This window comes from Calliphora vicina, chromosome 1 (genome assembly GCF_958450345.1).
Source record: "Calliphora vicina chromosome 1, idCalVici1.1, whole genome shotgun sequence".
In the NCBI taxonomy this organism is placed as follows: domain Eukaryota; kingdom Metazoa; phylum Arthropoda; class Insecta; order Diptera; family Calliphoridae; genus Calliphora; species Calliphora vicina.
Window position 1 is genome coordinate 92,894,857 of NC_088780.1, and position 24,015 is coordinate 92,918,871.

The 24,015-nt window shown below is 30.1% G+C and overlaps 1 protein-coding gene across 2 annotated transcripts in view; it reads right to left on the reverse strand.

Moving 5' to 3' along the window:
• The window catches only part of grsm (granny smith), a 114,157-nt gene that overhangs the window by 83,091 nt on the left and 7,051 nt on the right, over positions 1-24,015 (reverse strand). Inside the window, exons 1-3 of one of the 2 annotated variants that reach the window (XM_065515133.1) lie at positions 23,586-23,627; positions 22,476-23,518; positions 21,117-21,273 (exon numbers count right to left, since the gene is read on the reverse strand). In XM_065515133.1, coding sequence (XP_065371205.1) covers positions 21,117-21,273; positions 22,476-23,518; positions 23,586-23,612 — 1,227 coding nt within the window. In that variant the 5' untranslated portion in view covers positions 23,613-23,627. Of the gene's footprint in view, positions 1-21,116; positions 21,274-22,475; positions 23,519-23,585; positions 23,628-24,015 lie in introns of those variants that run through there. The other variant, XM_065515132.1, reaches the window with a different exon arrangement.

A 24,015-nucleotide genomic window follows, 5' to 3' on the forward strand; every position in this document is an offset into this window, starting at 1 on the left:
TGAACCTAGAAACATGATATAAAGCTTACATGGGCCCGAGTGTGTGGGAATCCACAGGTGGCTGCTTTTTGGTACTTTTTCTAAATTCTAATGGTACTTTTTGAATTTTCTGTATTATTGGACCTAGAGATATGAAATTAAGTATATATGGTCCTAAGTGAGTGAAAATTCAAGCGGATACTTCATGGTACTTTTTCTTTATTATAATGGTACTTTTTTTAATTTTCTGTAACAATGGACATAGAATCATGAAATTAAGCGTATATGTTCCTAAGTGAGTGAGAATTCTAGGAGGAGACTTTTTGGTACTTTTTCTTTATTCGAATGGAACTTTTTGTAATTTCTTCACCAATGAAGCTAATGGCATGAAATTAAGCTTATATGGACCCGAGTGAGTGGGAAACCACAAGTGGGGATTTTTGGTACTTTTTATATATTCTAATAGTAGTTTTGAATTTTCTGTAATAATGGACATAGAAATATGAAATGGTCCTAAGTGAGTGAAAATTAAATTTTCTATAATAATGGACCTAGAGTTTCCAAAAAACCGAAGAATTTCAAAACCGCGGTTTCGATTTTAAAAGATTGAAAACCGATCGGTTTCGGTTTTAAAAGATTGAAAACCGATCGGTTTCGGTTTTGTGATAATTTATTAAACATTAAGTGTTTTAGAAACAGAATTAGTTGATAATATAGAAAATGCTATACAAATTTAAAATTCAAACTTTGTTATGGTTTAGTGAATACGAATTCAAAAGTGATAATCAGTGGTACTATTTCTTTATTGCAATGGTACTTTTTGAATATTTTATAATAATAAACCTAAAAATTTAAAATTAAGCACACATGATTCTGAATGGTAACTTTCTTTAGCATTTTCTATAATAATGGACCCAGAAATATGAAATTAGACATTTACATTTAGATTCACAAAGGAAGACTTAATAGTACTATTTCCTTCTTCTAATTGGGGTGGCGAAGCGCACGGGGTCAGCTAGTTTAACATAAAAAACGATTTTAAGATTTTACAAAAATTGTATGTTCGTTTCGTCCACTTTAAAAATAGGCAGTTGCCCTTCTATACAGATTAACCCTGTAACATACCCTGGTATCCTTCCCGACCGCCGTCTAACATTAAACCACCATATTGAATCAAAAGTGAAACATATAAAACTGAAGTCCATTCAAATGCACTGGCTCCTTGGTACTCGATCATACCTAGACTTGGGAAACATAATCTTCTACTAATATCAAAAAGATATAAAGACGACAGTCTAGACTCTTAAGAATAATAACAAGTGATCCTTGATACTTTAAAAATTGTAACATTCATAGGGATCTCAATGTTCCTATAATGCGCGAGGAGATCAAATACTCTACTTCAAATTACAAGAACAATTTACTAGATCATCCAAATCTCCTAGAAAAGGGTATTGATATCCTTAGAAGAATTGAAACTTTGAACCTAGCCAGATAATCTTATTGATGAATACTTTTTGTTTGATATTGCAGTGGCAATAACAACTTTATTTAAAATTTACATAGGTTAAGATGTTAATGCTTATTGTGAATTTCTAAAAATAAAAATTCAATAAAAAAACAAGAAAATTAAAAAAATATTTTACACGTTCAAGATGGAAAATAATTTAGTTAGTTAACAATTTTATGATATCGTTAAATATTTTTCTAACCATTTTGGTCTTTAGTTTTATGCACAATTTAAATTTTGTAAACAAATTCAGTGGTATATAGATTGAATATGTAATAAGCGTTACAAAAAAACTGACTCTCATATTTTCAGCTAAAATGTGCATATATTTCAGCTAACAACCGTTTGTTATCAAACAACATATTTAACATTTATTTTATGTATTTTATTTGGCGAAAAAAATTATTGGCGGAAAAGTGCGGAAAATTTGTTAAATTGCGATAAATAATTGCAAATGCATAGAATCATTGAACTATTAAATGATTCTGAAACACACAAAAACACGATTTCAATAAAAACCAGCATGAAACTCGGTACTTATACCCAGAACAACTCTTACACACTCTCATGTTTACAGTGAGCAGTAAAAAAATAGTAATAAACAAAAGGAACTTCAATAAGCCTTTTAAAATTCAATAAATTTCAAATAATTTCAACCTTAACTGTGTGCTTCTTTCTATACATAAATATTTGCTAAAAACACACTCACATTTCTATAGATGGCCAATAAACAATACATTGGCAAAATAATATTTTTTTATATTTTTTTTTAGTTTAAAGGAATAAGTAGTAGCAGGAACCACATTTGCATACAAACTGTAATGCAATATTACATTTTAGACAATCACAATATTTTGAATTCAAACCAAATATTTTACCATAAATAACAAAATTGTTAAAAGAAAACTTTTCTCAGATGCAACAAAAAAAAAAAGAAAAGTTGTATAAAATAAATGTTTAGCATAGATTTATTGTTGTTGTGTTTTTGTATTTGTATTGTTATCCAAAGTGAATATTGAATAAAAATCACATGCAACACTCACATATTTCAATATGCTCAACTTATAAGATACAAAAATACTCATCGTTCGTTTGTTCGTTCGTTTTCCTAGAACGAATAATTTGCACAGAGCACAGACCTGTTTGCGTAATCGATTGGTGAACAATTAAAAACAGGAACGTTTTTTTAATTGTTTGTATTTTCTTATCGCATTTTAAATATTAATCGATTTTTATCGATTTATCTTTTATCAAATAATGAAATTTCAATCTATCAAAGATTTAAGCAAGTGTCGCGACATGTCGTTTGTAACTGCATTTTTTATTTCTAAATACCAAAATTCCTAAAACGGGGAAAACAAGTTCCAAAAACTGAGTTTTTTTAGAAAAGTGCCGACTGTGACGTTATTTACCGTGTGATAGTAAACAAACTTTGTAAGTATTTAAAAAACATATGGGGTTATACAAATATGGATCTTTTTGGAGGATCAGTGCTTCGCCTTTTTAGAATTTTTTACTCAAACCAAATTTTTTTTTAAAATTGGCCTAGTTTGGCTAGGCCTGGTGGGGACTAGGTTCCCTTAAGGGAGCCAAATTTTACTTTACACACTTTTGCATTAAGTTCTCATTCCGGATCATATAAAAATTGTATATAGTCCCGAAGAAATTTTTTTTTACCAAAGAAAATATATAAAAAAAATGGGGAAAAACGTAAAAAATACGGCCCTTTTTACTAGTTCCAACTTCGGATGCATGTAACTTTTTATAGGGATGAGATAACTGTTGGCAAGTTTTATTTATTATATTTAGAATTTTATCACCAATATAGCTGATATTTTAAAAATAAATATGGACCGTCCGTAGGCCGGCCATATCTAAAAAACCAAAAAAAGATCGAGCAAAATTAAAAAAAATAAATCAATAAACCTAAATATCTCTTTAACTACTAGAGATAACCTACACATGTAAGCATATTCTCAAGGACTATTTATATTTTAAGTTGCAGCTCATTCAGTTAAAAAATGGATTTTTGGCGATTTTTTAAAAAAAATTGGGCCCAGAGGTGACAAACTTTGAGGGGCCCTGCACTGGCCCCCATTAGAGCTAGATAGCTGAACAAATGCAGATCAACTGGAAAACACCTCAGCTCCAATCATGTGAAATTATCCAATAGTTCCCGAGATACCGAATTATTTCCAAAAAAAAAGTTTCTAAACCACAAATCTGTTACACTAAAATTTCTGTTAAGTCAGTATGTGTTTGAATTCAAAATTTACATTTGATATGTTAATAACATTTTGCACGCATTATATGAAAAAACGTACAAATTTGTCAAAGCGGGCAAGGTTTGTGGAACTTCTGAGGAGTAAATAAAGGCTTTTTATATAAGTATTTGATACTGTTGAAAACATTATGACCTGAGGATTGATATTTTAGTAAAATTAAATAATTTTATAAAATTTTGGGACTTCATTTACCTTAAAAACTAAAAAAAACTTTCATATGGTGATTTTCCACGAATAAAAATATAAAATTTGATTTAATGTACAATTTTAACGGTTAAAGATATCATAACAAAATTGGGAACTAATTTAGATCCAAATGTCCTTAAATTAATGACATTATAATTTTTGACATTTTTTATTTTCAAATACCGAAATTCCTAAAACGGGGAAAATGTATTCCAAAAACTGAGTTTTTTTAGAAAAGTGCCTACTGTGACGCTATTTACCGTGTGATAGTAAAACAACTTTCTAAGTATTTAAACAACATATAGGGGTATACAAATACGGAACTTTTTCGAGGATCGGTGCTTTGCCTTTTTAGAATTTTTTTACTGAAACCTAAATATTTTTTTTAAAATTGTCCAAGTTTGGATAGGTCTGGGGGATACTGTGTCCGCTTAAGTGAGTCCAATTTTACTTTACGTGCTTTTGCATTAAGTTTTCTTTCCGGAACATATAAAAATTGTATATAGTCCCAAAGAAAATTTGTTTCTACGAAAGAAAAAATAAAGGGACTATTTTAATGTTGCTCTGCATCTTTAACAATTATTTTTTATGACCAGATTTAGTTTTTTTATTGGCTTTATTCATTTGACTGTGAAAAAAATGCGCTTTAATTTCTTTATTAATTTTGAATTAATATTTTTTTTACGTTCAGTATATAACTTATGAAATAAAATGCTTATTTTGTGGAATAAAACAGAGGTCATCAGTAAGAAGATTGTTTAACAGGACCCAGAGTAAGGCGTATAGAGGACTGGGACACATATAAGATGTGCTACACCAAGAATAAAGGAGATCTGAAAATATCGAAAAGGACTTCATGGGCTTCTTACTGTGAGTCGATCGATTCTGTCAACGAGTTATCAATATTCCGTATATTATCGAAAGAATCTAGGACAACTCAATGGCTCATTGACAGAATCTAGCTCAAAAGGTACACTTTCCCGGTTTCACGGAGGTAGAGACCAGGATTAAGTATTATATTCTCAGTAGCTACCACTAATAGCTCCCGGCTATGCTACACAACATCACTGAGTGTGGTCTCTTTTATTTAGTGAATATATACATATGTAGGACGTGCTTGATTATGGGCCACGTACTGAAGGGGTGGAGAGGGTTTAGGCTATTATATATAGGCCAAGGCCGGCAAAGCAAGCCACTCTAAACTGAAAGATTGCACACCGATTATTTTATAGTACTAATGAAAGTCCATTACTTGACGTGTTCGGTTATATTGAACAGGTATAGCGCCACAGAGATTATACACTGGCTCATTCATAGATATAGAGTAATGCCAATTTCCATAACATTGAAATTGGAGCGATAAGCGGGACTTGCACTTAGAGAGTTCTTTGTGAATTGGATAGTAATGATGCTAAGTAGCATCAATTACAAAATTGGTCTAAAGATAATGCTTACCAGAGGAACTACACAAGGAGTGAAGATAAACATTTTCACTATTGTGACAGTTAGCGGTATCGCCCTATCAAAAATATAGATAGGGTCATATTAATTATGATGAAATCTGTGGTCGAAAACTAAGTGACTGTACATTTTCCCAGCCTAAGACCCCAAATTAACATACTTATGTTTAAAATGTTACAGATTCACTATTTCGAAAAAAAACATCGGTTTCCGAAAACGGTATTCTTTGCTAAAGAGGCAGATCAGCATCGACAATCAGAATAATCCCAATAAATGGGGAATACATGTACGGTCACATTATGTATATAACACAAATTTATTAAACATAATTTATAATTGTTTGTTTTATTTTTTGTTTCTTTAAATACATTTTAAGTATTTAAATTAGTTCACAAATTCACTTCTATTGTTGTTGTTTATTCTAGTGTTAATCTATTTAACATGAATGAAGAAAATGCATTCGCAAATTCATTCATACTTTCATTCATACATTCAATTATTCATTTATAAGCAGTGTAGTGTGGCGCACTAATTGTCTGATTTAATATAATACAAAAAGCGGCAGCAGCAGCAGCAGCAGCAGCATTAAAAATATGCTGCTGCATTTTGAATAATTATACAATTGTTTTTGTGAATTGCGGGTTAAAAATTGAAACAACAGTGCAAAAAAATGTTCGCATACAGCCAGCCATTAATATTGTATACAAAAATATACTTCATACAAACATTTAATAATCCATAGTGGTTTTTTTATTACAAAAATGGAAAAATAAATAAAATCAAATAAAAGCCATTTTTATAATTGTAAAAGTTAAAAAAAGCAAAAATACGTTTTATTTTAATTTGAGCCTAACAAAAACATAAAGAACGAGTTATAATATAAATTTGATATTCATTCATTAAATAATGGATTAAATTAATTTTGAAATTAAAAAAAAAAATATAAATTATAATAAAAACTATTTTTTATTAGAATAAATTTGTTTCTTAGTGCTTTAACTAAACTGAGTTCATTTATTCAATGCTTTGCTTCCTTTCATTCATTTGTAAAACATTCAATTTCGCCTTTACCCGCCCTTATTGAGAGAATCGCGCAAATTGTTTATCCTTGAACTGATTTTTGAACATTTAATATCGTTGCTTTTTTACTCCCCCCCTCAATGTTAGTTGCATGTAGAGCACAGTAGACAGTAACGTTGTCTTCTAATATAATGATAATAAAATAATTTATAAATGAGTTATTTAGTATTTGTCAATTGTGAGGAGCTTCTATTTAAAATATGTTTAATGTAGAATATCATTTTGGAATTTTAATGAGCATGAGAATTTTAAAAAATTTTCTTGGATGATCTCATTGTCTAAATAAAAATCTGAAATTTAGATATAAAACTTAGAATGGCCGATGAAATATGGTGGAAGTCCAAAGTTTGATTTATAACCTTCGAAATCGGGAAATATTTGACAGAATGTGTGGTTAAAGTGCCCATTTTATTTGTGTATGTAGATATATTTTAATGGAAATATATTCTTCAACGAACGGTATTTTTTCGATTTTGCAGGAATATAGTAGATAGTTTAGGTGTCCTCATACCATGAACTTTTTTCATTTTTCACGCCCCAATCTTTGATATTTTTTACATTGAAATATATACTCCGAAAATTGACCTTTAACCTTTTGGAAGTAAACAATTTTATTCAAACCATTTTAAGGACAATATACTTGACTTTAAAATGGAGTCAACAATTATGCTGGTCTTTGAGTAGTTTCAAAGTTATGGGCAATTATGTATACATATATAATTTTAGACAATTTTAACAAATTTTTTTTAAGTTTCAAATCGCGATATTTTTACATCGGAATAAGTTTCCATTGAAAAAGTCATTGATATGAGGAACATATTGGATATATTATGTATGTGGTAAATTTCATTGAAATCGGATAGGGTAAATCCGACTGCTGTCCGCTTTTACATAGATCCTCCCGTTTCCTTTCAACTTAAGTCTCATGCAATCTCATATAATTTCCTTTCAAATTCTTATAACTTGACTTAACACTGTACCTTAGTTTATTGCATTGAAACTAATTTATTTGCATTACTTTCGAAAGTCATGAGGTTAATTGAAAAAAATAAATTGCAAAATTTTCAGATTTCATTTTCGTTTGCCACTTTATTTCCATGGTTTGCGTTAGAATAAGACCATTTTATTTATTGAGTTTCAGACACTTTGTGCTAATATTGTGTATGCGTTGTGTTATTTTCTAAGGATGTTTCAACATGATACAACCAATTTCTATGTACATGGTTTGTAACTAGAAATACGCGTATTGTTTAAATATACATACGTAAATAAGACAAGTACAGTTTATGATAAAATCTAAGCATACAATAAATTTTTAGTGAAATTCTGAATGTTTTAAAACTTTGAGGAAAAAAACAATTTATTTAGTAAGATTTTGATGAAATCTTCTACTCTTTCGATGTTTATTTTGCCATAATACCTTTCCATAGGACGACAAAAGGTGGACATTTTGTGGATGTAAGTCTGTTTTAAAATTTTCAATATTGTTATTATCGACTATTGCTAATGACCAGGGAAACCAAAATATGCAAATGCATGTTTTTTCTGGTGAGTCTAATAAGCACATGGATAAGATATTTACACGTTTCAGAACTATTTAAGAATTTTGGCATCGATTTGTTAGTGCATATTTTTGCATATTTTACCCTTAAATGCATATTTTTGCAAATATGTCATATTTTTGCGTTTTTAGAGCATATTTTACTGTTTAATAGCATATTTTGACTTTATCAAAAACAAATTTTGTCTTATTTTTCGCTGTTGTGTTACAGGTTTTTACTTCCTTTGTTTAAAATTCAAAATTAAAAAATAGATGGCTTTTCACCAAAAAAATTTAAAAAACAATACATTTTTTTTAAAATTTAAAAAAAAAAATTTATTTAAAAAAATAAAAAAACAATTCGAAAATTAGGTTCACCTAAAAATATTAAAATTTTTTATTTTGAAGTATAATTTGGTGAATAAGAGAATTTGAATTAGAACTAGTAAATTTTAGTTCAAGGCGTATTAACAAGGTGAGTGCGTCCCGGCAACAAATACAACAATGCAAAAACAACAGGCACTTTGTTTTTGTTAAAATGTACGGTAAATGTCAAAATCAAGGCGAATTAAAATATTACTATGTTATTTACAATAACAAATGTAAACATAAACAAAGTTTGACATATAGTGTACATAAAACCACAGCGAATTAAGAAACAGCTGATTTTATGCACTCACCTTGTTAATACGCCTTGTTTTAGTTCTAATTCAAACTTAACCGTTCTAAGTGTTAAAGAAATACATATTGTCTTTTAAATTTGCTCCTATAACATCAGCTGATGTCGAAAGAACATTTTCTATGTATAAAAATATTTTCAGATCCAATAGACAACGATTTTTATTTGAAAATTTTAGTCAATATTTTGTAATTTATTGCAATAATAACCTTAATTGAAGAAGTGACTTTATATTTATATAAAATATCATCAAAAAATACCTCTCGAGGCCTTTTCATAGCTTATAGTTTTTATGTTGTATTTATTTTTTGTTATACTTAATTTAATTTTTTTGCTTTCCTTATTAACCTCATCTGATAAAACTTACTTCGGGGTATAATTTTGTACTTTGTGATCTACAATATCCCATAGGTTTTCTATGGCATTAAAATCTAGCGAAAACACGAACCTCATTGGATTGTAACCACTCGGTTAAAACCCTAGAGGTGTGATTAGGGTCATTGACGTGCTGGAATCTCCAAACTTATATTTTCCTATGCGTATGGATGCATAACATCGTTTAAATCTGTATCGAATTTATGATATGATTTGGACTAGTAATCTAATTTTGGTCTGAAATATGAGTGATCACAGATCGAGCTCCTTTTCTTGATTAAACGCTTATTGGCCAAGTTATTAACGAATTTAGATATTTTGAATTTTTATATAAAAAATCGATTTTTGGTCAAAAATATGAGTGATTACAGAACGGGCTCCTTTTATTAATGGCCAAGTTACTAACGAATTTTTATATTTTATATACATCGTTTAAATCTGTATCGAATTTATGATATGATTTGGACTAGTAATCTAATTTTGGTCAGAAATATGAGTGATCACAGATCGAGCTCCTTATCTTGATTAAGCGCTTAATGGCCTAGTTATTAGCGAATTTATATATTTTGAGTTTTTATATAAAAAAATTGATTTTAGTTCAGAAATATGAGTGATCACAGATCGAGCTCCTTTTCTTGATTAAACGCTTATTGGCCAAGTTATAGCGAATTTAGATATTTAGAGTTTTTATATAATAAATCGATTTTTGTTCAGAAATATGAGTTATCGAGCTCTTTTTCTTGATTAAACGCGAATTGACCAAGTTATTAGCGAATTTAGATATTTTGAGTTTTTATATAAAAATTGATTTTTTGTCAGAAATATGAGTGATCACAGATCGAGCACCTTTTTTTTGATTAAACGCTTATTGGCCAACTATTAATATTTTAAGATATTGTGAATCAACAATAGAATCACTACCAATATTTCATATAAAACTATGATTTATATATAATATATTAAACCAGGGACCCGAAATAACTGTTATTTTTTTTTAAATAAGCAATTGGTTATAGAAAAAATAACTGCAAACAAATAGGTCCCGTAATAACAATTATAAATAACTCAAAAAAGTTTTAGTCTATGATAACCATTATGAAAAATTTTAATTTTTTTAGGTCTTTGATAATCATTATGAAAGATTTATATTTTTTTTGGTCTTCAATAACCATTATGAAAGATTTTTATTTATTTCGGTCTCTGATAACCATTATGAAAGATTTTTATTTTTTTTGGTCTTCAATAACCATTATGAATTATTTTTATTTTTTTGGTCTTTGATAACCATTATAAAAAAAATTTATTTTTTTGGTCTTCGATAGACTACAGTCATTACAAATATTTATACCCTACACCACCATAGTGATATAGCGTATAGTGCCCCAAGGACGAAGTCTATTGAATTTGGTTAAAATCGGTCTATTATTTCTCCTAGCCCCCAAACGATTGTCCTATCTGAAAATAAATAATCCCTCATAAATATCTTAGTTATATAGATATCCAAACCAAATTCAGCACAAATAAGTTTTATATAAGCCGAACTCTCACTACTAAATTTTGTGACGATTTATCCATAATTAGTCATAGCTCCCATACAATGCCCACTTCCGAAAAGCATTTTAACGAGTATAGATTTCTTAAAAAAGTTGGTATTCAAATAAAATATAGCACAAATAACTTTCATATATACAGAAGACATGTCACTTAATTTTATGCCGATTGGTCCATAATTAGTCATAGCTCCCACATATTGCACATTTTAAAAGAAAACTGTTTATAATCATAAATATTCTTGATTCTTATGAAATTCTGAACCAATTTATCTTTCTCTGTCTATTTTAAAATTCAAGAAAACCAGGTCCATGCGACCAAAAAACTTTGTTGGTACTCATAATGTTTACGGAAGACCAAAAAAAATAAAAATCTTTAATAATAGTTATCAAAGACCTAAAAAATAAAAATCTTTTATAATGGTTATTAAAGACCTAAAAAAATAAAAATCTATCATAATGGTTATTGAAGACCAAATAAAATAAAAATCGTTTATAATGGTTACCAAAGACCAAAATAATATTGGTTATTTTTAACTGTTATTCAGAGACCATTTTTCAAAAATTCTTGATAAACAATTATTTCAGGATTTTTTCCAATATTGGTTATAACAGTTATGTCCCTGTATTAAACTCTATTTTTATTTTGCCTTTGAATTTTGTCTATGTGGTCCTCGGATTTTTGGATTTTTTTGTTAATGAGAAAATATTTTAATAGTAATTATTAAATATTAGCTATCGGTAATAAAATATTTATCAAAAAATGGGTCGCGCAAAACATTGCACTGAAGAATGGAAAATTATTAAAAATTTAAGTTGTTCCGGCCGATCTCAACGTGAAATTGCTAAATTAGTAGGACGATCCCAGAAATTTGTTTTCAATGCGTTATCCATCCGCAAGCCGCCACGTTCCATAGGAAAACCACGAAAAACTAGTCATCATGAAGATAATTTAATTGTTATAATATCCAAACGAGATCCATTTAAGTCCGCTGACGCAATCCGGAAGGAGGTTGGTTGTGAAGTATCCACAAGAACTATTCAAAGAAGATTGGTGGATGCTGGTCTGCATGGCAGAACTTCAAGAAAAGTTCCTATGCTCACTAAAAAGCACGTGGCAGCAAGAAAGAAATTTGCCAAAAAAACATAAAGACTGGTGTGGCCCGGAAAATATAAAAAAGTGGCAAAATGTGTTGTGGACGGATGAAACAAAAATTAATTTGATTGGTAGCGATGGTAAAACATGGGTCAGACGTCCAAAAAATGCTGAATTAGATCCTCGTTATACAACAAAAACGTTCAAACATGGTGGTGGAAATATTATGATATGGGGATGCTTCTCTTGGTATGGCGTTGGCCCAATTTACTGGATTAAGGAAAATATGGATAAGCACCTGTACGTGAATATTTTGGAAAATGTTATGAAGCCACATGCAGAATGGAGTATGCCCTTAAAATGGGTATTCCAACAAGATAACGACCCAAAGCACACTTCAGGTCTTGCGAAAATGTGGTTTTCAGATAACAAAATTGATATTATGGAGTGGCCCTCGCAATCCCCTGACTTAAATCCTATCGAAAACCTATGGAAAATAGTCAAAGATAAACTTGGACCTGAAAAAGTGAAAAACAAGGAAGAATTATGGCAAAAAATTCAGGAAATCTGGTACGATATTCCTCGTTCTACATGCGAACGATTGGTAAATTCAATGCAAAAAAGATGTTATGCTGTTATCAAAAATAATGGTTATGCAACAAAATATTAGGAAAACCATGTGTTTTTAAGAAGTTCTTTAATTTTAATAAGTATTAGACTGATTGATTCTATTTTAATGTCGCGTATCTCATTTAGTTTTTTTATATTTGTCATAGTTTTTAACATAAGAATGTGTTCATTTTTTTTTTTATTTTAGTTTTATTTATTTTTTGTGTACACCATAGGCATTAGTATATACTGAAATAATTTAAATTTTTGAACTAAATTCTGTAGTTTTAATGATTTACTTAAATTTATATGTATGTAGTGATTCTATTGTATTGTCCGTCACTGTAAGTAATCGAATTTTGGTCTGAAATATGAGTGATCTCAGATCGATGTATTTAATAAGTGGACGTTTACAAATTTTATTTCTGTAAAAACTTTTGCTGACTATTGCGAACATTAAAACAAATTGGCAAATCGGTCCATGCGTCCTGCGATTTTGGATATATGTATGTATAGGAAAAAAATTGGCGTGGTTAATTTTTCTTTCAGTAAAAACTTAAATTGGATTACTATGAAACTTTAAACCAAAAATTTGCCAAATTGGTGCAGCCGTTTTCAGATTTTGAATAAATCGAAAAAAGTGGGCGTGGTCAATTTTTCATTCCGCAAAAACCTAAGTTGGACTATAGCCAACATTTTAAAAAAAATTTGTCTAAATCGCCGTTCTTAACGAACGACATTTGATTTTTATTTATATAGAAGAAAGATATCTCTTAAATATAAATGTATATTAGAAAACTGAGATTACAGAATTTAGTTTCCAAAAAAAGTTTCCATTGTATTGGCACTCCATAGTCATCTCCATTTTTTGTGACATTAGTAGTGAAAGAAGAACTTTTTTCGAAATGCGGTATAAAATTTATACGCATTTCTTCTGCCAGTCTTTAAATCGTCTAAAAATTTGCTTAAGCTACGTTTCCGCATACACCGTAATCGGCTCTGAAAACGAAATTCCATTCATTTCAAAAAAGTTCGTTTCAGAAATCGGCAACGAAAATTGGGAACGAACGGCACCGAGATCAGTAACGAAAAACCTGTCATTTGGGGCCGGAACGAAAACAACTTCAGAAACGAGACGGTGACGAACACCAACGTTTTTCAGTTTCAGTTTTCGTTATCGGCGCCGATTACGGTGTATGCGGAAAACCAGCTTTAGAGATTAGCTCTCTCGTTCTAGTATGTAACGTTAATGTGATATTTCCAAATATTATTGTATTTATTTACGATTTTCTTAAGCAATTTACTTTAGAGATTTAAATTTAAGCGTTAACAATTTTAATTCAATTCTAAAAATCAGTTCCTTTAATAATTTAATATTACTCTCTAACATCCGTTTTCATTCATTATATATATGCAATCATGTTTAGAAACATATTCATGCTGATACATACACATATACATTTGTATTAGGATTGTACCTTTTGTATGGAGAATCTGCAGAAACATTTGAAAATCAAACATACAATCCTAAATTGAAAAATACCGTCTTTACAAATATCATTCAATACAGTACATAATAACAAAAACCGTACCTAATATTGATAATTTCTATGAAAATTTTTTTTATCTAAACATTTTTTGGGTGATTTTATCATTTTCAGATAATCGAGGTAATTGTTATCAAAGTTTTAAGTGTACAATATAGTATAAAAACTAGATTTTCGGCTTGTTTGTCTTATCTGTTCCACAAGATATTGATCTTTAGGTCGATCGATATACAAACATAATGATTTGGAATCCTTGTGAAATATCAGAGTATTTTAAGCCGATCTATGCGACTTTCAATAGTCTATATGATACCAAAATTTGAATGCGAACTGAATTTCCTTGCTTCCCCTGTTGAAATTTCTTTGACGATTGATTTCGGGCAATGTCGTAATTTCGGCACATTTCAAAAAATCTGGTCAATGCTGTAGATGGCGGTCGATCATCTCATTGTAATACATTCTCCTCAATAAAGTGAGCAAAACTTGGGTGTCTTTCATGAATGGCAAATAAAAAAATGAGCCAAATTGCTTTGTTACTGCTAACATAGCGGCCCATTTGAAATTGAATTCTCAACACTAACTCAGCCATGTCACTGCCTTTGGTTAGTTTGCAGATATGTTTGATAAGTGGGCGTATTAGTGGTCATGAACAATTTATCTTTCTGTAAAAAACTATCAGCATTTTAGTGGTTCTTTCACATTTGGGCACATTTTACTCGATTTTACTAAAAATATGCGCTTATAATATGCACTATAAAGAGAGACGGTAAATGCAGACTGTTCTACAGGTATTATCGAATTACTTCGTTGGCAGAAGTTTAATGATTTCTTGCAAGCATTAATTTTGTGACATTTGGGTGGTACATTAGGGTGGTAGGAACAAAGATCTGGTGGATAAATACTAGAACGGGATACTTGAGGTCTATGGCCCTTAAGCAAAACATTCCCGAGACAAAAATATTGATATATCATACTTTAAGATCCGACTGTAAATGACAAAGATATAACGAAAAATGTAAAAAGGCAACCCCTACGTTCGAAAAAAAAAATTTTTCGTAACTGTCTTGCAGAAATACATTACATTAGGGGATGTAGGAGGAATATTTTGTTTGAGGTACGGTCTAATGTACAGTGTACACTAATATAAAAATATATCCAAAAGAAAATTAAATATGCAATAAAATGGGTAAATATGTCAATAAATGCATTTAAAAGAAAAATATGCATTTATAACAAAATACGCAAAAATATGCAACAACAGTTCGATGTCATTTTGTTCGATTCGGAAAGATAAATTGTCAAAAGTAATTTTGAGTTACTGACTACAAACATGCATTTGCATAGAAATCCTTGCCCTGGTTATGATAAATATTTGTCAAGTATAGACAGGGGGATATGGAAGATATGAACAATTATAAGATGATAATTTTTGCCTAATGTCAACCTGATAATGATATTTATAAGTGATCTGATTTTCGGAAGTGGACTTTATGTGGGGGATATGCACAAATATGGACAAATCCTTAAAAAATAAGGTGTTATGATTTATTTTAATACGAAATTTTATTTTTACTGAATTTTGTATATATTTATACCAATTGTCTAAAGATATTTATGTACCATACATTTTAATTACGAAAATAAATTTGTATGGCGGCTTGAGAAATCATGGACCGATTTTTACCATAGGACAAATCCTTTTATTATAGGAATTGCGTGTAAAAATATCTGCAATATATTTAAAAAATACCAACAAATAGAAAGATGTGATCTGGCAACTTCGTCATGAACTAACGCGCAAATTTTTTCGCTAAGAAAATAATTTAAGAAAAATTTATTAAATTGTAATAAAGTGGTTTTTATTTATACAAAAGTTGTTAAAAAGTAAAATTTTAAAGTGCCATCTGACAACAATATAAAAGTTTATTTCATACATTGTTTGTTTGCTAAATACAAGTAAACATCCTATAAGCCGTACTCTGTGGCCGAAATCATACTGGCTGCTTATAATATTGGGGTTGCTGTTTTATACCAATTATTGTTGGCGTTGAGAATACAAATTTAATTTGTTCTCCAAGATTTGCTGTTCTTGTTCTTCCAATTTGGAGTAATTTGGAGAACTCTTGTTTATATATTGGTGCTGCGGCTGCCTGAACTACATTTGTTTATTTACATCAGAGCTGGGACTTATGAATTTATTGCTATTTTAATCATGTCTAAAGTTCCATTTAAATGCCCTATTTGTGATAAAAATATAACGAAGACAAACAGAAGTATTGATTGCTCTTATTGTGAAAAATATTTTCACATATCCTGTAGTAATGTATCAGTAGAGCAACATGTTTTTCTTACGAAGAATAGAAATTTAAAATATGTTTGTGAACACTGCTCAAGACTACCAAAATACTGCAACATTCAAGAAGAACTAAGAAATGGATTTTCGGCTCTTATGTCCTCCTTAGAAGAAAAGTTGGAACAAAAATTCCTTGAAGCTAAACGTAAACTTGAGGAGCAACTCGAATGCAATCTTAAGTTACTGGAGGAGAAATCTAAGTCTGCTAACAAAAATATCTTGAATTGTGATAGTAGTGAGCAAATTAAATCGGATATAAAAAATTGTTTTGACGTCATTAAGGTTGTCGATAATGCAGCAAACGATAGAATATTATATTTAGAAAATCAAAACAACATTTTACAGAGGCGCTTAAACCGGTCAAATATTATTATTTCGGGACTGCCAAAGAAAATTAAAGATTTAAGAAAACCTATTTTAAAAATTTGTACATTATACAATGTTCTATTATCGTACACTGACATTCAACACTGCACATATTTTGCTGGTGGGAAAAAAGTCCTTGTGAAGTTCAACTCTGTCCAAACTCGTGATGCGATAATGATAAATTATCATAGGAATCGAAACCTTAAGCTGAATGATGTGATTGGTGGAACCTTACAATCAAATGTGTACCTTAATGATCACTTTACTGAAGTTGCTAAGAAGCTGATTACTGTTTGCCGAAAGTTAAAAGAGAAAAGTAAAATTATGAAATATACATTTTTGAATTATGACGTTCCCAAAGTTATAATTAAAAACACGGAAAATGCGGAAGAAACTCTCACATATGATCAATGTTTAAAATTACTTGAGGGAGACGAATTGAATGACTGCTCATTATCTTCTGCAAATAATCTTTAATCTGGAGATAGCTCAAGTATATACCTATTTATTTACATACATTATATTCATCATGAAATTTTTATCTTGTCGAAGCTTTGTAAAATGATTTTTTTTCTCTCTTTTTTATGAAAATATTGCTTTATAAAACTTTGATAATATATGAATTTCATTTTGAATAAATGATTCAATCCATATATTTCATTGTTTTATATAATAGTAGAATGTTATGTTCTCTCTATTGAACTTTGTATATCAGCTTTTATTTGCAATTTATATATATTTTTCTTATTTATTAATTTATATTAATTATTCATCTCAGAAGTTACATTTTTTTTTAACGTCAGATTATTATATTATTAATTTGCATATAGTTATCAGCTTTTTTCTTATATATATTTATTATGGATTCCTTTGTTAATTTGGGTCCAGTATGTAGCAACAACTCTGTGCTTCGTACTAATCTTTTAAACTTTGTGGGACATTTAAAGATCGGTCATTATAATATTCAAAGTTTTAGTACATCCTCATCTTCATTTAAATTAAATGAGATAAGAAACATTCTTAGTGGTAATGTTCTTGACATTGTGGGTCTGAGCGAAACATGGCTTAAGCCGGAAACTTTGACTGAAACTGTCAATATTTCTGGTTATGATATGTGTAGAAGTGATAGACCTAGACCTGTAAGGGCTGGGGGAGTAGCTTTGCTTATATCTAAGAATATTAAATATAAGGTGGTTTTTAAATCTGATAGGTATGGTGTATTTGAATCAATATTTATTGAAATAATCTTACGTGGAATAAAGATTCTAATAGGTGTGGTTTATTTACCTAAGGGTGATTTTAATATTATGGATGAAATTGTTGGTGATATAATTGATAGGTATACTAATGTTTGTATTATGGGAGATTTTAATATAAATATGTTTTGTTCTAGAAATTCTAATATAGTTAGACAGATATGTCATGGTATGGGTTTGATTTGTCATCATAATTCGGCTCCTACTCATTATGATATTAATAATAATTCTACTTCTCTTATCGATTACTTTCTGTTGAGCCCCTCTCTTGTTGTTGGTACATCTGGTCAAATGCAATGTCCAGGTATTTCTCATCACTCTTTTATTTATATTTCTCTTGATATTCCTACTCAATCATTCACAAAATATGTCTCATATCCCGATTATAATGCACTAAATATGGAAGCATTGGAACATACTGTGGATTCGTTAGATTTTTGTGGTATGTACTCGACTGCGGACGTAAATATTCAATTATCAGTTTTTATGTCGAATGTTGATATTTTGCACTCCTTTGTACCAATTGTGCGGCGTAAGATTTGTTTTAAAACTGATAATTGGTTTAAGTCGCCTAATATATTATATCATATCTCGTTACGGGATATAGCCTATAAATATTATCTCCGAAATAGGAATCATAGAAATTGGACAATATATTGTGAATATAGAAATCGAGCTAAGAGAGTAATTAAAGTAGCTAAGGAGCGTGCCTATTCAACTATGTTTCAGAACTTTGGTCCGAAGAAAATGTGGAATTTCTTAAGGAATAATGGTTGTTTAGAGACTCGAGATGATCTCATTACTGTAAATCCTAGTGAAGTTAATGAATATTTTGTTTCATGTCAAAATGAAGATGTACCTTTCTCACTTGACTCTCTAAATGATAACACTGTAGGAGCTTTCTCATTCCATTGTGTGGATCTTGAGGATCTATATATAGCTTTTGGAAAAATTAAGTCGAATGCATCAGGTCATGATAGGTTGTCGTTGAAATTCTTAAAAATTATTTTTCCATTTCTTTCTTCCCATATACTTCATTTAGTTAACACAATCATTACTACATCGGTATTTCCCGTAGAATCGAAAATGGCTAGAGTAGTTCCTATAAGGAAAGAAGGTGATTCTGTTTCTTTTAATAATTTGCGTCCGATATCTGTCCTTCCGATTCTGTCTAAAGTTGTTGAACATATTTTTATGAAACAAATGTTGCTTCATCTTGATGGTAACTCATTGTTACATTCAGCCCAATCTGGGTTTCGATGTGGCTATAGTTCCAGTGCACTTCTTGTTGGTTTAACGGATTCAATACGAAATTTTGTAGATAAAGGCAAGAATGTTGTTCTTATTTCTATTGATTTATCGAAAGCATTTGAGAGGGTTATACATTCAAGACTTGTGGTAAAATTATTGCGGCATTTTGATTTTTCGTTTTTGGCTTGTAAGCTTATATATTCTTATTTATGTGGTAGAAGCCAGTATGTCTCGATTGGAGACTCCAACTCCCCAATACTTCGTGTAGTAAGTGGTGTACCCCAAGGCTCTGTTATTGGGCCATTACTATTTATGTTGTACTTGAATGACCTTCTGAATATAGGAAATGGTCTGCCTTGTAGGCCTTTTGTCTATGCAGATGACGTTCAGTTTCTTTACTATGCAGACTCACAGTTTCCTGATGTCTTAAAGGAAGGAGTTAATTACATTATTAGTAGAGTTTTAACTTGGTCTTCTGAAAATGGATTTAAACTTAATTCAAGAAAGACTAAATTAATGGGATTTGGTTTCCGAACTGATAATATGGATATTACACTTGATGGCACATGTATTGAATTTGTAAATAGGATGAAATGTCTCGGTGTCTTAATTGATGATCACTTAAATTTTAAAGCTCATATTAACAGCATTTCTTCCAGAATATCATTTTTATTGAGAAGGTTATATTCACTTGATATATATCTTCCATTTTCTATTAGAATGCGTGTCGCTAATGCTTTATTGATGCCACATATTTTGTATTGTATAGAAGTATTTTCTGGTACTACGGGTCGTGAATTTGCTACATTTAAAATAATTTTCAATAGAATCGTGAGATTTGTTTTTCATTTGGGAATACGTCACCATGTAACTCCCTTTGTGGACAGATTCCTTCGATGTTCATTTCATAATTATGTAGCTATAAGGTTATTAATATTTTTTTACAAGATTTTTGTAAACGGTTTCCCTGATTATATAGTAGACAACTTTCATTTGATAAACTCTGATAGGAACCCTCAATTTTTATATCCACTCTTTCATTCCGCAATATTTGAAAGATCATTCCAGATAAGATTATCAAGAATATGGAATACACTACCTAGGGATCTAAGATGTTTCTCATCTTCGCCTTATGCCTTTCGAAGAAAACTAATGAATTATGTAATTACACATGATTTATAATTGTTTCTCCTTCTCTTTAACTATTCCTCAAAATTTAAAAGATATGCACTTTCATGCATTATAATTTTTTTGTTTTATTATTATATAATGTTTTAAAAAAGGGTCTGATAACTATATTTTTTATTTTTTTTATTAAATTATATATACATTTATATTTATTTAAATGTTTGCATAAAAGAAAAAAAAAATGTTAATAATTTTGTAATTACTTGTTTTTAACTATTTTTATTTATACTATTTTTGTTAAAAGTTAATATATTTAATTATTTTATTTAGTAGCTTTTATTAGCCATTAATGGCCCCTAAGGCTTGGTTATATAAATTGAAGAAAAATAAATAAAATATTTATTATACAAAAAAAAAAAAAAAAAAAATATTTGCAAAAAAAAATATCAGCATTTTAGTTGTTCTTTCACATTTGAGCACATTTTACTCGATTTTACTAATTTTCAATACCAAACTGCTGAGCAGAATGACAAATGTTTTTATGTAAATTTTGAACGTGAGAGTGTTTTACACAGAAAGACAGTCAGATGAACATAGAATTTTATAAGGATCCAGAATATACCTATATACTTTGCTGAATCTCAGATAAATATTTCTTAATGTTACACACGGAAGGACAAACTAAATTTTAATTTTCTTTACAAACATTGACAACATTTTGGACAATAATTCAAAATGGGGCCCTCCTAATTTACATTTCAACCAATGCATTCAGGATATTGTATATACAAACGTACATATAGATATATGTATGTTTATGTAGTTATATACAGATGTATGTATATCTATGGATATATGTACATACCTGGGCACCTGTTAATGTTGCCATATCCAATATGATGTTTGCCTTTAAGTCTTTGTGGGCATAACAAACACCATCAGCCAATACTAGGCGTCCCTCAGCATCCGTGTTGTTAATTTCAACGGTACGTCCAGAGTACAATGTATGAATATCATCGGGTCTATTCATATGTTATTGTTGTTGCAGTGTTAATTGTTTGTTTTTGTCGGTTAGGTGGGTTATTGTTTTTTATTTGCCATTTTGTTGTTTTTAGAGTTTATGGGAGTTTTTATGTATGACCAGGGCATGGTGAAACAAACAAGAATATTTATTATTGTTGTTCCATATTGTTGTCCATGAATGGATATTATTGTTGTTGTTGATGTTTATATATACGTACAAATGTTGAGAATAGAAAGGATATGAAAAGAAAAGAAATTAAAAAATATATGTTGTATATATTCGTGTTGATCCTATATGTTTTATTAAAGTTTTTAATTAGAAAATATTTGTGTACATGCAACAAGTCACATGCAGCCACATTTAATTGAGATGTTTTGTTAACAGTTTTATAAGTATAAAAATAAAAAAAAATTAATAAACAAATTGTAAAACGAACAGTTTCCTTAGGAACTATGTATATGAAAAAGTAAAAAAAATAAAAAAAAATATTTAACAAAAATTCAAGTTTAGGTTTGAATTGAAATTTTCTTTAAATTTTAAAGCAATCTATTTAACGGTTTATTGCCTTATCTGTCGTACGAATAAAGCCATCATCTGTTGTCCCATCCTTTTTACCTTTCTATTAATTCAGAATAGTGAAATAAATAAGAGCAGAAAAAGTTATTTACAGACGACAATTAATACTTTTCATGTTTAAAATACTATGAAATGCATTATTTTGAAAAATTCATTATTTTGAAAAGGACTAAACGATAGTGTGCTGCACTATCAATCTTAGGGTAGAGGGTTCGATTCCCAACAGATACTCTGGGTGTAGCTGAAGACAAGCAAAAAACTTCGCAGTTTGTGTTTGTTTAAAAAATTAAAAAAATATTTAAAGGAAAAGCCTGTGGTTCTTATATGTGAGCTATAAATTTTATTTGGATTCCAACTTTTTATGAGATTTATGCATGTTAAAGTGATTTTCGGAAGTAGGCCTTATAAGGAGCTATGGTCAATTATGTTTAAATTTCTTTTTATATAAAACTTATTTGTGTAGAATAAAATATTTGTGTCCAAAAATACCTCAGCACCAATACGACTCAGAATGTGATTTTGTGTCGATCGGTAAACATTAAGTGGGTGTTGGACTAATATTTTTGGGTGTTACAATCATCAATCAATATTCTATGTTAGAGTAGGGTATAATAAATCACTTACCTTGTTGCATTCGGACCAACGGAGTTCTCGGCCATACAGAAAACCGCATGTAGATTTTCCTTGAAACCACACTTAACAGCTGCATAAAATGCACCCAAAATCGCAGCAGCTCCACCGCAATCTCTCTTCATACCAGGCATTGCAGTCTTGCCCTTAATGCTAAGGCCGCCAGTATCGTAGACAATACCTTTGCCCACCAAGGCGATAGTTTCTTGAGCGCCTTTCGGCTCATAAGACATACAAATCAAGGCTGGTGGTACAGCGGCTGCTTTACCCACACCGTAAATGCCACCAAAACCACGCTCACGCAATTCTTCGCCTCGTATTACCGTCGGTTTGATGTTCAACTCAGCTCCAATACGTTCGGCTTCCTCAACGAAAGTACTAACATTCATTTCATTGCATGGAGTATCGACGATACGGGCAGCTAAACGTATACCCTTGGCAGCATCTTCCAAGCAGCAAATTTCATTCTCATCTAGTGGAGTTGCCGAAACAGCGCCATTTTTGTCAATAATTATGAATTCAACATGAACAGTCGATTTATTACTATTATCGCCAGCATTTTTCATGGGGGTATCCTGATCATCTGCGGCCACAGCATTGGCAGTGGAATTTCCCAAAACTCCGGAAGTTTTACGTGAATATAGAGGAAAGGCACGTACTACGGCACAGGCACTAGCAAATAAATCCGAACGCTCACAAACTACAACAACACTCTCCTCGCTAACATTAAGCAGATTGTTCTTAACCAAACGGGTTATGGCATGAGCCCGTGAGGGTGTATTGTGGCGCGAACACTTCAATGGTACTGCAGCTACTGTGGCCACATCTAAATACAGAGATATTTTATCAGTAGGTGAGGGATGTAAACAGGCAATAGCCTTATTAAAGGTGTCTTCATTAACGCGTGGTTCCAATTTACACGAGACATCGGCAAATTTTATTAAATTTAAATGTTTCAGTTGACCAATTATCAAAACCGGCTTAAAATGCGGATCACTTGAAGTCAGCGAAGCATTGAACTTCACATCAATGGCCATCTGCAAAAAGAAAAGAGAAATTTAAATTTTATTATAAATAAATGTTAATTTGAGAAAGAGATCTTACATGCTCTTGTTTTTTTCTCTTCAACATGTTGCCGTCAAAATTAAATAATAACTAAATTATATTCTAAGAAAATAATTAACAAGTTGCTGTTTGCTTTATTTTAATAGCTTTACGTAAGCAGTTTATATTAATTATAGGTTGATATTTTATTATCTTATCTTTCGAATTTAATGCCATAAATATTGTTGAATTGTTCGAAAAGTATGCTTTATTGAAGTAAGTTTAAATCTCATACGATCAATACAGATAAAGTTTGTTTATTGAATTAAGATTATACATATCTTGCTAAAAGTCCCTTTAGGCTATCACATTTTATAACACGCTTTTTAAAATGTATTTTTAGATTATATATTTTAGCATTAAAAGGGCCCTCAAACGTGAAAGTGTAAAAAATATATTCCTCTTACGGATTCAATTTTAATTGTTCTAG